Here is a 15,995-nt window from a genome sequence, read left to right as displayed (position 1 = left end):
TGAGGTTTCTTTGTGTTTCAGCTTATCTTCCAGATCACACCACTGAATTTGACCCAGTGGCTGATGGTGCTGAAAATCTCCTTGCCTGTGATTCTAATGGATGAGACCCTCAAGTTTGTGGCCCGCAACTACCTAGAACCTGGTAAAGAGTGTGTGCAGCCTGCCACCAAATCCTGCTCGTTCTCAGCATGCACCGATGGGATCTCCTGGCCCTTTGTGCTGCTCATAATGCCCCTGGTGATCTGGGTCTATAGCACAGACACTAACTTTAGTGATATGTTCTGGTCTTGACTGACAGTTTTGCATAAAGGTGATGTTTAACTTAATCAATTAATTTTTTTATTGTTTAAAGCAACTGTCTATTTCTGCTGAATTTTCACATGAACATACTGGCTGGTGAAGGAGGTTTCATACTCTAGATTTTGTTTTGCTTTTTCTGACTCCAGTGGGGCAAGATTTTCCTTTTTTATACACATAATTAAAGTGTCCATTGACATGTACAGAGAACTAACACTATTTTATGCAAATATTTTTTTGTAGATGAAAAAGCATGTACAGTGTTCTGTTTAATACTCATCCTTGTATAAAAAAATAGTTGAGCCAGCAGACATTGTCAGCAAATTAATTGGCAGCAGATTTTAGGAAATGAATGTGTGTGGTTTTTTTCTAAAACTAAATAGCATGTATTGTGTCTTTTGCATGATCATCTGGATTTAATCTGAGATCACAGTCTAATTTTTATTCATAAGCCAATTTTTCTGCACTGAGCAGAGTACTGCTACCTCAGTCAGTATTTTTTTTTGGTTTGCCCCACCCCCACCCCTTCACCCCTTGGCCCTTGTTCACCTCCACCCCACCTCCACCCCCACCCCGCTCGGCTGCTTCTCCTGTAGGGTTTTGATGGTTCTGTTTACATCAGTCTTAACAAGAGGTATGCTTGTTCTCGCTTGTGCAGAAAACATTGTTCCAGATTCAATCGACCAGGTTCATGTCCCCTCACATAGTTTTTAAGGTTATTTATTTAAATGTCTAATGTATTTTATTGTAACAGACATTGTTTTGCCAACATTGCCTATTTCAGTGGCACTTCACAATCTAGTTTAAAAAGAAAAATAAAACATTTTAAATGGACAGAGAAAAATAACTGTCTTGTTTTTAACTCTTAAGTGGCTTAGTTTGAACTAACAGATGTCCAACTTTCTCTTAAGTTCTTAGTTTTACTTTTAGTTTTACTGTGCTTGAGGGGAAGAAGGATCCTGTTCTGCTGCATAGGTGGTTGTAGGAATTTTATTTTTAGTGTATAGGCACTAATTGTTATCTGTGATACATTTTTATGCAAGTTTCTGCTGGCCTGTTTTAGCCTGGTGTAGAGGACATAAGGGCAAGTGTGTATGTGTGTGTATGTGTGTGTATGTGTTTTGTAAAATCTGTAAATAGCACATGACCAAATGAACATATTGTATAGAACTATTTTTATTTGAATGTGGCACTAACCACCACCATCGTTACTATGACAAATGTTTGCGCATGTTCGAGATCAGTCTTAACCAACAGTGTGTAAGTCATTAACAGTCCTAACTGTGGTGTTTTCCTCCAATGCCTTCCAACATCCATCAACTAACGTGAGTATTCCCTGAAATCTGGATGCTTTAGCCTAAAGGTTACTGCCACTAAATGAGCTGGCTATATGACACTAATGAGTAAGCCCCTTATGTCAGGCACCCTGAGAGCAGCGGGCATATGACTTTACGTGGCACCTGTGGGCTGGGGTAGCTGTTCTCGACGCCACCCACTGCCTAGGATAACAGCACAGCCACATGTCAGTTGGGGAGGGCCTGGGGGAAGAGAAGGTAGTTCTGCTTTGGTCAGACTGACAGGTGCCTTCACAAATGCCAAGATGAGGATTCACAAAAACTTGTCATGGTTCCTTTGATCTTTGTTAGCTGCAAGGACTTGTCCCAGAATCTTGCTACCTGGTTCAATAAAAAGCAAAAAGTGAGTGAAAGCAAGTAACCAATAAAATCATGCATCATTTGTTGCATGACTTTTTTCTTTTTATGGCTGCGCTGTGCGGCTTGTGGGATCTTAGTTCCCTGACCAGGGACTGAACTCAGGCCCCGGCAGTGAGAGCACTGAGTCCTAGCCACTGGGCTGCCAGGGAATTCCCTGGTTCATTTTAAATAGGCCACCTTTTTCCACCTTCTGGGTCATACTCTTTGCAGCTGAGATTTAACTGTGCTTTAATGTACCCTGGAGAGAAAAGATACTGGCCATAGTTCTGCTCAGCTAGCAAACAACCAGCCCCATCATTAGCCAGGGTGAAGGAGGGCCTAGGCAGCAGCTCGTATTCAGGGTGGTAGCTCACTACACGTGAAACCCCGAGAGTTCTTGTGGGTACTTGAAGGTACTTGGGCCCTAGCTGGATACAGGGCCAGCCAGAAAACATGATGTAAATGCTGAGCGTGTGGGGAAAGGTTAACAGGTATCAAGCAGGACAAGGTGCTGCGAAGTTAAGAGGTCTCCATGTAAGGGGGTAGAAAGGTCACATGGAGGCGGATTCTTAATTTAGAGTCCTGGCCTGGCTCATGGAGGCCTCTCAGAGGAGGAGGAGCTGGTTTGGTTGGCAGAGAATGTAGGGGATAACATTTTGCCAGTTTTAGTGTTATGGGGTGTAGAAACAGGTTGAGCAGATCAAATGCAAGGAGTGTGTCTCGGCTGCAAACCAAACCAGGGTGTCTGAGCTTGTTGGGTGGGGTGCCATTCAGTGGTCAACTTTTCCTGACTCAGCTCCTTGATTATTATTGGCCCTTGCAAAGTAAGTTGAATGGTACGGAAGGCTATTACCTTGTGCTTTCTCAGCTTCAGGCCTGTCCAGCCCACAGAGGTGGTTTAGGCACCCATTTCCCTCAACTCAGACAGCTGGGAGTGGGAAAGACCCAGTGGTGCAGAGTCCTTTTGTCTGCTCTGTTTCAGGCTTCGCCACCAAAAAACGTCTGATTGGCACCTCCTCAGTAGTTGGTGCTGCTGTGGGCACATCCCTGGCCTCTGTCCTATAGGGAGCAGCAGGTACCCAGCCCCATCCTCACCAAGTACCCGCAGGAAGGCACCGTTGGCCTCTCTGCTTCTGCTGCTATCAGTAGCTGGATAGGACGGCAGCATCCTCAGACCCATCATGTTACATGCTCTCAGGCAGCTCTTGCCTGAAACTTGCTCCAGGTTCTTTCTCAACGGGCAAGTGGGCTGAAGGCCCATCCCATCAGTGTTCTGTTTTTTTGCCACCCCATGCCCAGACTGACCTCTTTAGTAGAGCTTTACCCTTTGCCCAGGAGATGGCAGTCTTACACGTTTCCTAAGTGGGGTACTGTGCCAGCAGCTCATTCTGCATCTGTACAGTGCAGGTGACACGTTGGGTAGGGAGAGCTGCAAGAGCTCAGAGACAAGCAGGGCAACTGCCACCTTCCCTCACAAGCAGCGGCTGCCACATTACCTTCAAACTGGGGCCTCAGGCCCCTGAATGTCCGTGTGGTGGGCAGACCTCAGGAATATCCAAGACCACAAGCGTTATTAGCTCAGTGTCTGCCAAGCCTGTTGTGTCTGCAGGGCGGAGGCACCAAATTGTGTCAAAACCACCACCCTGCATGTGAGGGTAATCTGCAGCCTTTTTTCTTGAAAGGGAACAGTGATAAGCAATTCCCCTTCTAGGACTGGATGCAGCCCAGAGGCTGGCCCCCGGGGAAGGAAGGAGAGAGGCTTGGCGCTGATTACCACGCTGCTCACTCTGCTTCGCCTTCCTTACCCTCTGCACTGCTAACTGAGGACTTCGTAACTTTTGTTATACCTGAAGCGATTAAGTGTCTGCCTGGTTGGATTCTCTGTAGCCAGGTGACATGAGGGGCCTGTGTTGCTGAGCCAGTGCTTCTGGATGCTACCCTGTGTAGGCAACCCCTCAGGGACAGTTGATCAGAAATGCTAGTCTTAAAATCTTAAAAGATCAAACCGAATATTCCTTTTCATCTGTCACTATTAATCTTAAATTAGTTATTCTAACATTTCCTCCCCATATTTCATAAAGCTGATTTCCTCTCTCTTTCCTTTTCAGCAATACTGGAGTAACCGCTTCCTAAACCATTTTGCAGAAATTTAAGGGTGTTCAGTTGCGTGCATGTGCGTTTTTTAGCAACACATCTACCAGCCCTCTGCATGATTGATGTTGGGGGGAAAAAGAAAATTAGAAAAAACTCCCCAACTCATTGTGTGTTATGTGGAGGAAACGTGTATTACCAGTGGGGTTTTTAGCTTTTAAATCAAAATAATTACAAATGTACAGTTTAGCTTAATGAATCAGGAAGCCTCTCCAGAGAAATTTGGTTTCTTTGCTGCAAGAAGAATGAGGTTCTGAAACCTTATCCAAGAGCTTAGAAGCCATCAGCCAAGTTGCCATATTTCTCTGTGCAAAATGTCATAGCTTAAATAAATGTACAATATTCAGTTGTAATGCATGCCTTCAGTTGTAAGTAGCCAGATTTCTCTATGGTGTCATTGAAACATGCTACTTTTTAATTGGCCCTGTACAGTTTGCTTATTTATAAATTTATTGAAAACACTACAGGTGTTGAATGGTTAAAAATGTAGGCTTCCAGTTCATAACTTCGGTTATATTTTGAGTGTGCAGCTATTTTGCACTGTATTAAATGTAACTTATTTAATGAAATCAGAAGCAGTAGACAGATGTTGGTGCAATACGAATATTGTGATGCATTTATATCAATAAAATGCTAAACGTCAATTTATCAACGCATGTTTGACATAGACTGTAAATAGAAAGCAGTTTGTTTCTGTGCTGGCAACAGGCATTGCACAGACATGGTTTCAGGTAAATAAATCTATTCTATGATAAGTTCACAGTGTGGTGTTGACTGTTCTCCTGCAGGAGGGGTGGGTGATGTGCACTGAGGACCTCCAGCCCTGCACCCTGAGCAGTTGTGCCCTTAGGTAGATAAAAGGGACAGAAAGTTCCTGTTGACTTTCTGCATAGGAGAGCAGAGTGGTAGAAGGTCTGGTTGTGTGACATGAGATCTATAAAATATTCCTGCCCTGGTTCCACTGTCTCCCCTTATGTATGAGAAAAAGAGTGTGTCATGAGTGGGGTTTTCAGAGATAACATGATTTAAAAGTTGTCAGCAGCTTGGAGACTATAGTGATGGAGAGATACTTGTAATACTACTCAGATGCAAAATGTAAATCCCACTGTTAATAGATATAGAAAAGAGCTGAGTAAACCAACTATACTCCAATTTAAAAAAAAAGAGAAAGGAGGTTCCCCCCCAAAAAAAGGAACTGAAATCTATATACATGGGAAAAATATTTGATAAATTTTAACATCCATTCTGTAAAGGATAAAAAAAAACTTTTGAGTACCCATAATTCCCATTTTTTGACATAATGAAAAGCCAGAAGTATTGAATTCCAGAATTAGACTCACCATCCACTGTTGCCCACAACTTAGCACTGTTCTGGAGAGTCACTGTAGTCAGACAAGAGAAGGGAAAATGCCTAGGAGTGAACAGAAAGGAGCAATGGTCATACTGGATCAATAAGAACACCTTATTTTTATGAAAGTTTAATAATTCAGGGGAGATTAACATCTTAGTATGAATGATGATACACGTCATACATTATTAATAATATATGAAGGGGCTTCCCTGGTGGCGCAGAGGTTGGGAGTCCACCTGCCGATGCAGGGGACATGGGTTCGTGCCTCGGTCCGGGAAGATCCCACGTGCCGTGGAGCGGCTGGGCCCGTGAGCCATGGCCGCTGAGCCTGCATGTCTGTAGCCTGTGCTCCGCAACGGGAGAGGCCACAGCAGTGAGAGGCCCGCGTACTGCAAAAAACAATAATAATAATATATGAAAATACCAAATGTTTTAATCAGACTGATTCTAATAAAAATGCAAGAGTAGCAAGGAAGGGTACAAACCTCAGGTATAAAACCTATAGTCATTAAATGTATTATCTAAGAAAGGTGGCATTTTAGCTTAGTAGGTAAAAGTTGGGTTATCCATTGTCACTGGTTATTCTGAAAAAAAATATGGCTGTATCCCTCACACCCAATCAACTGCAAATGGATCAGAAGGTTTGAAAAATGAAGTTATACCCCAAAAGAAAAATGGCTAAATGATATAAACAAAATTTGTAAATATAAGATGTTCAATCTCACTAGCAAATTAAATTCACAATGAGATACCATTTCATGCCCATCAATTGACCAAAAAACGGGTCTTCTAATACCAAGGATGTGGACAATGGGCCATCCTTACATTGTAGAGCAATTGGGTATCATCATCTGGTACATTTACAGATGCTCTTAACATACAACCTGGCAGATCCTTACCTTCTTAGGGATTCCTCACAAGTGCTGGAAGAGCCATACCAGGATGTTTGCAAAAGAAAAGCACCAACCTAAATGACCAACAACAGGAAAATGGGTAAGTATATTTAAGGCATGTTGGAGTCACTCTGCATCAGTGAAAATGAATAAACAAACCAGGCATCAGCAGATAAACCTCCCTGCACGGTGCCACCAAGTGCGATGTATATCAAGTTTAAAATACCCAAAATAAGACCATATCATAGCCTTTTTTTTTTCTTGGCTGCACTGCACAGCATGCAGGATCTAGTTCCCCGACCAGGGGTCCAACCTGTGGTGTGCCCCCTGCAGTGGAAGTGCAGAGTCAACCACTGGACGGCCAGGGAACTCCATGACCATATCATACTGTTTAACCTGGCCCTAGGGCCAGTGCCTGTCTGTGCTAAGGCATGTGCACTGGCTTCCTTGATGAGAAAGTCCAGCTCACAGAAAGTCAGCTAAACTAAACAGCCATGTGGTGGATTCACAGTGCAAGCTCCTCACCTCTGTGGACTAGGAGCAAACATAAATAACAAGTTCACAGACACCAGCCACAGGGATAGGAAGTGAGTAGGTGGATAGTGGTTAGTTCCAAGAGGGAGGGAGAGCAGAGTTTCACTTCTGTAAGTAATGCTTGGGTGCCATGTATGTAGGGGTTCATTATGCCTTTTGCAAATCTGAGATGTTTTTTTTTTAAATCATAAAAGTACCAGGAGAAAACATGGAAGCTGAGAAGACTTTCTAAGCATGACACAAAATCCCAGGAGAGTGATAAACTGACTACATAAAAACGTAAAAGTTTTGGAATACCATATACCTCTCTGGAGTTAGTAAAATAGATGTGCTACGCATATAACAAAGCATATTCTCTAAACATACTAGCAAAGATAAAAGTTTAATGATCTCTCCTTTGCAGCTGGCATTAGGAAAGAGCTCATGCTGATCGTGAAAATATAAATTGGCCCAATCTCTAGAGGGCAATCTGACAATATCTATGACATTTTTAAATATCCATCCCCTTTGATCAAGCACTTAACTTTGGTGAAATCCCCCCACATGTTTACAAAGCCAAACGTAATCCTGCTGCATTATTGTTAGCAAAAGATTGGAAATAACCTGTATGCCCATCAATAAACAAGCTAGCTGCTAAATAAGCTAAGAACATTCTTACCATGGAGTATTAATGCAGCCTTCAGAAAACCCAAGGTTAGATCTATGATCCAGCAAGCAATGACGTCCAATACACATTTACTGCCCAGTGAAATATTCAAGTGCAGGTCCATCCATGTTGTCATAAAGGGCAAAATTTCATCATGGCTGAGTAATATTCCATTGCTATGTTCCACATCTTTATCCATTCATCTACTGATGGGCACTTGGGTTGCTTCCATGTCTTGGCTATTGTAAATAATGCTGCAATGAACATAGGGGTGCATGTATCTTTTCTAAAATACGCAGGAGTGGAATTACTAGATCACGTGGTAGCTTTTTTTTTTTTGAAGAACCTCCATACTGTTTAGTGGCCATGCCAATTTACTTTCCCACCAGCAGTGCAGGAGTGCTCCCTTTTCTCCACACCCTCCCCAACACTTGTGATTTGTTGTCATTTTGATAAGTCATTCTGACAGGTGCAGGTAATACAGCTAACTGTGGTTCTGGTTTGCATTTCCCCGACTATGATGTTGAGCATCTTTTTACGTACCTGTTGGCCAACTGTATGTCTTTGGAAAACTGTATTCAGATCGTATGCCCATTTTTTCATCAGGTTTTTTGATGCTGAGTTGTATATTTTGGATATTAACCCCTTGTCATATGTATCATTTGCAAATATCTTCTCCCATTTAGTAGGTGGCCTTTTCATTTTGTTGATAGTTTCCTTTGCTGTGCAAAAGCTTTTTAGTTTAATGTAGTCACATTTGTTTGTTTTTGCTTTGTTTCCCTTGCTTGAGGAGACAGATCCAAAAAATATTACTAAGACCAGTGTCAAAGAGCATACTGCCTATGTTTTCTCCTAGAAGTTTTATGGTTTCAGGTCTTACATTTAAGTCTTTAATCCATTTTGACTTTATTTTTGTGCATGGTGTGAGAGTAGTCCAGTTTGATTCTTTTGCATGTAGCTGTCCAGTTTTCCCAAAACTATTTACTGAAGAGACTGTCTTTTCCCCATTGTGTATTCTTGCCTCCTTGGTCATAATTAATTGCACATATAATCGTGGGCTCATTTGGGCTATTTTTTTCCATTGATCTATATGTCTGGTTTTTTTGTGCCAGTACCATGCTATTTTGATGACTGTAGCTTTTTAGTATAGTTTGAAGTCAGGGAACATACTTCAGCTTTGTTCTTTCTCAAAATTGTTTTGGCTATTTAGGGTCTTTTGTGTTTCCATACAAATTTTAGAGTTATTTGCTCTAGATGTGTGAAAAATGCCACTGGTATTTTGATAGGGATTGCACTGAATCTGCCTGGGATAGTATGGTCATTTTAACAATATTCTTACAATACATTAGTATGATATATCTTTCTTCTGTTTCTGTCTTCTTCAGCTTCTTTCATGAGTGTCTTATAGTTTTCAGAGTACAGGCCTTTTACCTCCTTAGATTCATTCCTAGGTATTTTACTTTTTTTTTTTTTTTTTTTGCTGTACACAGGCCTCTCACTGTTGTGGCCTCTCCCGTTGCGGAGCACAGGCTCCGGACGCACAGGCCCAGCGGCCATGGCTCACGGGCCCAGCCGCTCCGCGGCATGTGGGATCTTCCCGGACCGGGGCACAAACCCGCGTCCCCTAACATCGGCAGGCGGACTCTCAACCACTGTGCCACCAGGGAAGCCCTACTCTTTTTGATCTGATTATAAATGGGATTGTTTTCTTAATTTCTTTTTCTGATACTTCATTGTTAGTGTATAGAAACTCAACAGGTTCCTGTATATTAATTTTGTATCCTGCAACATTACCAAATTCATTGATGAGCTCTAATAATTTTTTGGTGGCATCCTGTGGATTTTCTATGTATTGTATGTCACCTGCAAACAATAAATTTATTTTTATTTTTGGCTGCGTTGGGTTTTTGTTGCTGTGCGCGGGCTTTCTCTGGTTGCAGCAAGCATATGGCCTGTGCTATGTTGAAGTATGTTCCTCTATATGTACTTTGTTGAGTTTTTATCATAAATGGATGTTGAATCTTGTCAAAAGCTTTTTCTCCATCTATTTATATGATCATCTGGCTTTTATTCTTCAGTTTGTTAATGTGGTATATAACACTCATTTGCAGATATTGAACTACCCTTACATCCGAGGTAAATCCCACTTGATCATGGCATATGATCCTTTTTATGTCTTGTTGAATTTGGTTTGCTAATATTTTCTTGAGGATTTGCATCTGTGTTCAGCAGTGATACTAGCCTCTAATTTTCTTTTTCTGTGCTATCTCTGTCTGGTTTTGGTATCAGAGTGATTTCTGGCATTGTAGAATGAGTTTGAAAACATTCCTTCCTCTGCAATTTCTTGAAATAGTTGAGAAAGGTGTTAATTCTTCTCTAAATGTACAGAATTCATCTGTGAAGCCATCTGGTCCTACACTTTTGTTTGAGGGAAGTTGTTTTATTGCTGATTGAACTTCATTAATGGTAACTGGTCTGTTTATGTATTTTCTATTTCCTCCTGGTTCAGTCTTGGGAAAGTGTACATTTCTAGGACTTTGTTCATTTCTTCTAGGTTGTCCATTTTATTGGCATGTAGTGATTTGTAGTAGTCTCTTATGATCTTTTGTATTTCTGGGGTGTGGGTTGTGACTTTTTTTTTTTTTAATTTATTTATTTTTGGCTGCATTGGGTCTTCGTTGCTGCAGGCAGGCTTTCTCTAGTTGTGGCGAGCAGGGGCTACTCTTTGTTGCGGTGCGTGTGCTTCTTATTGTGGTGGCTTCTCTTGTTGCGGAGCACAGGCTCTAGGCGCACAGGCTTCAGTAGTTGTGGCACGAGGGCTCAGTAGTTGTGGTTTGTGGGATTTAGATCACAGGCTCAGCAGTTGTGCCGCACAGGCTTAGTTGCTCCACAGCATGTGGGATCTTCCCAGACCAGGGCTCGAACCCAAGTCCTCTGCATTAGTAGGTGGATTCTTAACCCTTGTGCCACCAGGGAAGCCCTTCATTTCTGATTTTATTGATTTGGACCCTCTCTCTTTTTCTTGATGAGTCTGGCTAAAGGTTTATCAATTTTGTTTATTTTTTCAAAGAATCAGCTCTTAGTTTTTTTGATCCTTCCTATTGTTTTCTTAGTCTTTATTTCTGCTCTAATCTTTATGATTTCTTTCTTTCTACTAACTTCGGGTTTTGTTTGTTCTTCTTTTTCTAGTTCTTTTAGATGTAAAGTTAAGTTGTTTGAGATTTTGCATGTTTCCTGAGCTAGGCTTGGATCACTATAAATTTCCCTCTTAGAACTGCTTTTGCTGCATCCCACAGATTTTGAATCGTTCTGTTTTTGCTTTTATTTGTCTTCAAGTGTTTTTTAAATTTCTTCTTTGATTTCTTCAGTGATCCACTGCTTGTTTAGTAGCATATTCCCCACAAGGGAAGAGAACAAAAGAAGAAAGGGAGAAAAAGTAACTACAAAAACAACCCCCAAAACAATTAACAAAATGGCAATAAGTGGGACTTCCCTGGTGGCACAGTGATTAAGAATCCGCCTGCCAATGCAGGGGACCCAGGTTCGAGCCCTGATTTGGGAAGATCCCACATGCCGCAGAGCAACTAAGCTAGTGCGCCACAACTACTGAGCCTGTGCTCTAGAGCCCGCAAGCCACAACTACTGAAGCCCACGCACCTAGAGCCTGTGCTCTGCAACAAGAGAAGCCACCGCAATGAGAAGCCCGCGCGCCACAATGAAGAGTAGCCCCCACTCACCGCAACTAGAGAAAGCCCGCACACAACAACGAAGACCTGATGGCTGCATCAGGCTGCATAAATAAATAAATTTATTTTTTTTAATGGCAGTAAGTACATACCTATCAATAATTACTTTAAATGTAAATGGACTAAATGCTCCAAGACATAGAGTGACTGAATGGATACAAAAAGAAGACCCATATATATGCTGCCTTCAAGAGACTCATTTCAGATCAAAAGGCATACTGAAAGTGAGAGGATGGAAAAAGGCATTCTATGCAAAGGGAAATGAAAAGAAAGCTGGAGTAGCAATACTTGTGTCAAAGTAGATTTTGAAACAAAGACTTTAACAGGAGGCAAAGGACATTACATAGTGATCAAGGGATCAATCCAAAGACGTAACAGCTGTATATATATATTCACCCAACATAGGAGCACCTAAATACATAAAGCAAATATTAACAGACATAAAGGGAGAAACTGACAGTAACACAATATTAGTACGGGACTTTAACACACCACTTAGATCGATGGACATATCATCCAGACAGAAAACACTGGCCTTGAATGACACATTAGAACAAATGGAATATATATATAAAACATCCCATCCAAAAGCAGCAGAATACACGTTCTTTTCAAGTACATATGGAACATTCTCCAGGATAGAGTCATAAACCGGGGTTGGTAAATATAAGAAAACTGAAATCATAGCAAGCATCTTTTCTGACCACAATGCTATGATACTAGAAATCAAGTATAAGAAAAAAAACAGAAAACAAAAAATACCCTGCAAACACGCAAACATGTAGAGGCCAAATAATATTCTACTATTTCTTTTAAAAAACAAGAGGAAGTTTTCAGTAATGATGGTTGCTGAGAATAAGTGAAAATGCTGTGATATAGATGGCAGATGGTGGTAGCCAGTTTTCTCACTGTTGGAGTAGGAGGTTACAGATAAGCAAGGGAAGACAGCTAGAATGATCCATGTGGTAGTGAATTACCGTTGGAAACACCAGGATAAATTATGTTTAGCTTAATATCGATACAGAAAATTCCATATAGAAATATTTCTAGTTATGTGTATATATACATGTATTACACTGTCAACTGAGTGGGCCAAGAAGCAAGGACAGACACTCCAGTGGCGATGAGCACACTTAGCTCCCAGTTTAGGTTTCTGATGCCATTCTCCAATTAAAGGAATCAAGTCTCCTTAGAGAAATGGCTGATTCTAGGACTGAGGCAGAAAATGTACAAATGCCTGGAGAACACTAGTGCCAGAAAGCAAGGAAGTGCTCAAACACAAAAACAATGATCAAGGAGATGAAGTTATCTCAAAGGGACACAGGAGCCAAGTGAAGAAGCTTTGAATGGCCAAAGCTGGAACAATTAGAGCAATAAAATAAAGTAGTATTGAATTATAATCCAAAGTATAAAATAAATATCCATGAGTTCATACTGATATAAATAAATGGGAGAAAACAGAAATCTCCCTTGTAGAAGAAATCCAAGTAATTTCTATAGGCACTCTGCCATTACAGAGGTGAAGTTCTTTAAGCCTGAGCTTAAATCACATAGTGACTTCCAAAGAGTACATATGGGGACGTCCCTGGTGGTGCAGTGGTTAAAAATCCGCCTGCCAAATGCAGGGGATGCACGTTCGATCCCTGGTCCAGGAAGATGCCACATGCCGCGGTGCAACTAAGCCCGTGCGCCACAACTACTGAGCCCACATGTTGCAGCTACTGAAGCCCAAGCATCTAGAACCCATGCTCCGCAACAAGAGAAGCCACCACAATGAGAAGCCCGCACATCGCAACGAAGAGCAGCCCCCCACTCACCACAACTAGAGAAAGCCTGTGTGCAGCAACAAAGGCCCAATGCAGCCCCCCACCCCCCCAAAAAAAGTACATATAATGTAGACAGGGGGAAAAGTGACTCAGAGTAGAGAAACCTGACAGACCCTACCTCAGCTAAGTGATGTCATCCTGAGAGCATGTACCTTTGATATGAAGTGAAGATGACATTTTACCTGTGGTCTTCCTCTCAAAACATAACCTCAGTCTAATCAAAGGAAAAACATCTGACAAATCCCAAAAGACATTCTGTAAAATCCCTGACCAATGGTCCTTAAAACTGTTGAGGTCATCAAAAAGAAGGAAAGTCTGAGAAACTTTCACAGCCAAGAGAAGACTAAGAACACATGATGACTAAATACAATACTACTGAATGGGATCCTGGAATAGAAATAGGAAAAAACTAACAAAATCTGAATAAATTATGGACTTTAGTTAATAATAATGTATAAGTATCATTAAAAATGTACCATATTGTTAAAAAATGTTAATAACAGGGGAATCTGTGTCTGGGGTATATAAGAACCCTCTGTACTATCTGCTTAATTTTTCCATAAGTCTAAAAGCTCTCTCTCTCTCCCTCTCTCTCCCTCTCTCTCTCTCTCTCTCTCTCTCTCTATATATATATATATATGACTCAGAGCCATAAAAAAGAATGAAATCTTGCCATTTGCAACAACATGGATGGATACATACCACATCTCCTTTATCCATTCTTCCACTGTAAAGCTGGTTTTCATGATTTTGTGTGTGCCCTTTAAAAGCACCCACTGACCTTTGAAGCCAAATGTTTTGGGGACTCATTTTCCTAGTGTGATGTCCCTGGGCTAGGGAGCCCAATGTGGGGCTCAGACCCCTTTACTCCTTGGGGAGAACCTCTCTAATTGTAATTATCCTCCATTTGTGGTTCGCCTACCTGGGGGTATAGGTCTTGACTATACTGCGTCTCCACCCTTCCTACTTGTCTCATGGTTCCTTCATTTTATCTTTAGTTGCAGAAGATCTTTTCTGCTAGTCTTCATGTCATTCTCATCAATAGTTGCTGCGTATAAACAGTTGTAGTTCTGGTGTGCCCATGGAAGGAGATGAGCTCAGGGTCTTCTTATTCCACCATCTCGGCCACTCACCAAATTTTTAAAAAATCCTCATAGAAGCATCAAAGAACTATAAGGTGGTCCAGAATTTCCAGGCAAAAATCTAAGAGAAAGCAAGAGAGATCATCAGAATACCCACTAGGAGAGGTCAACTTCTCTCCTAGTGGCATCTACCTATCCCAATAAACTAAGCTGTGAAAGCAAGCAGGGGTTTTGAGGGCTCACAGAGTAAAAAAGGCAAAGTCAAATCCAGGGCCCACCAAAAGTGGGAAGTCTCAAAGGACATTAAGCTGTGACCCCTGAAGGGCTAACACCTCAGGGTACAAGCAAACCTTCCCCAAAACTCAAAGAACTGTAGGTAGCATTGCCTTGGTGCTGAGCAGAACCAGGAAAATATCTGCAGCCCAAACTCTATCCTAGTGGTAAGCTATGAAACTTCAAGGCATGAATTTAAAGTCACTGATAGTACTCCTAAGCACCAAGCAGAAATAAATGTAAATCCTGTCTGGGGGGAAGGCACCTTCATTTTACGTCATAGGAGAACCACACAATTATTTTTCAAAGCAGCACACAGTAGAAGACAACCAAGTACATAAAACAAGGTGCCATGAGTGAGAGCCTACAGAAACACACATTACAGATTCATACAGACTTCACATATGGAAAGTATTAGATATAAAACATTCATACTGGGACTTCCTTGGTGGTCCAGTGGTAAAGAATCCGCCTTCCAATGCAGTGGACGCAGGTTGGATCCCTGGTCAGGGAACTAAGGTCCCACATGCCGCGGGGCAACGAAGCCTGCACGCCACAACTACTAAGCTTCCGCACCTCAACTAGAGAGCCTGCATGCTGCAAACTACAGAGCCCATGGGCTCTGGAACCCGAGCACCACAACTACAGAGCCCACATGCCCTTAAGCCTGTGCGCCACAACTAGAGAAGAGAAAACCTGCACATCACAATTAGAAGCTCGTGCACTGCAACGAAAGATCCTGCGTGCCTCAGCTAAGACCCAACACAGCCAAAAATAAATAAAATCTTTTTTAAAAATAAATAAATAAAAAGAACACATTCATGCTTACTTTGCTTAAAGAAAAATAGATGAAAATCTGCAGGACACAGCAATTATTAAAAGTGAACATAGGGGGACTTCCCTGGCAGTCCAGTGGTTGAGACTTCACCTTCCAATGCAGGGGGTGCAGGTTTGATCCCTGGTTGGGGAGCTAAGATCCCACATGCCTCACGGCCAAAAAACAAAACATAAAACAGAAGCAACATTGTTAACAAATTCAATAAAGACTTTAAAAAATGGTCCATATCAAAAAAAAATCTTTAAAGAAAAAAGAAGTTAACATAGGGACTTTCCTGGCGGTCCAGTGGTTAAGACTCCATGCTTCCACTGCAGGGGGCACAGGTTCGATCCCTGGTCTGGGAACTAAGATCCCACATGCTGCAGTGCAGCCAAAAAAAAAAAGGGAACATAGCAGAGAGGGAAGTTAAATGGAACCCTAGAAATGAAAAGTATAAGAACCAAAACTAAAAACTTAATGGATGGATGGACGTGGTATCAAAGTGGACACTGCAAAATAACAAATGAAGTGGAAGACAGATGAAAAGAAAATACAGCAGAATGCAGCAGAGAAAGGAAAAAAAAGCTAGAAAATACAGAAGAAAGGTAAAAATACCTGGAAGATAGACTGAGAAAGGTGACAAAGTCAAATATACATTTTATCATAGTTTCAGAAGAGTATGAGA

The 15,995-nt window shown here is 41.6% G+C and overlaps 1 protein-coding gene and 1 long non-coding RNA gene across 3 annotated transcripts in view; one reads left to right on the top strand and one right to left on the bottom strand.

The window, feature by feature from the left end:
- The window catches only part of ATP2A2 (ATPase sarcoplasmic/endoplasmic reticulum Ca2+ transporting 2), a 61,740-nt gene extending 56,838 nt beyond the window's left edge, over positions 1-4,902 (top strand). For both annotated transcript variants that reach the window (XM_027124802.1, XM_027124803.1), the window contains one exon: positions 22-4,902. In XM_027124802.1, the coding sequence (XP_026980603.1) occupies positions 22-291 (270 nt within the window). In that variant the 3' untranslated portion in view covers positions 292-4,902. The remainder of the gene's footprint in view (positions 1-21) is intronic.
- Positions 4,903-5,842: 940 nt separating this feature from the next.
- On the bottom strand, positions 5,843-15,479 carry LOC113629888 (uncharacterized). The gene is made up of 4 exons (XR_003436742.1): positions 15,323-15,479; positions 14,061-14,341; positions 6,393-6,460; positions 5,843-5,882 (listed from the first exon to the last, which is right to left on the bottom strand). It is a non-coding gene; the product is annotated as an uncharacterized LOC113629888 (long non-coding RNA).
- Positions 15,480-15,995: the final 516 nt, after the last annotated feature.

The sequence above is a fragment of the Aethalodelphis obliquidens genome, unplaced genomic scaffold (genome assembly GCF_003676395.1).
Source record: "Aethalodelphis obliquidens isolate GAN/ISIS:26980383/991018 unplaced genomic scaffold, ASM367639v1 scaffold28, whole genome shotgun sequence".
In the NCBI taxonomy this organism is placed as follows: domain Eukaryota; kingdom Metazoa; phylum Chordata; class Mammalia; order Artiodactyla; family Delphinidae; genus Aethalodelphis; species Aethalodelphis obliquidens.
The sequence above is the reverse complement of the archived record's forward strand: the minus strand, read 5'-3'. Positions and strand labels throughout refer to the sequence as shown.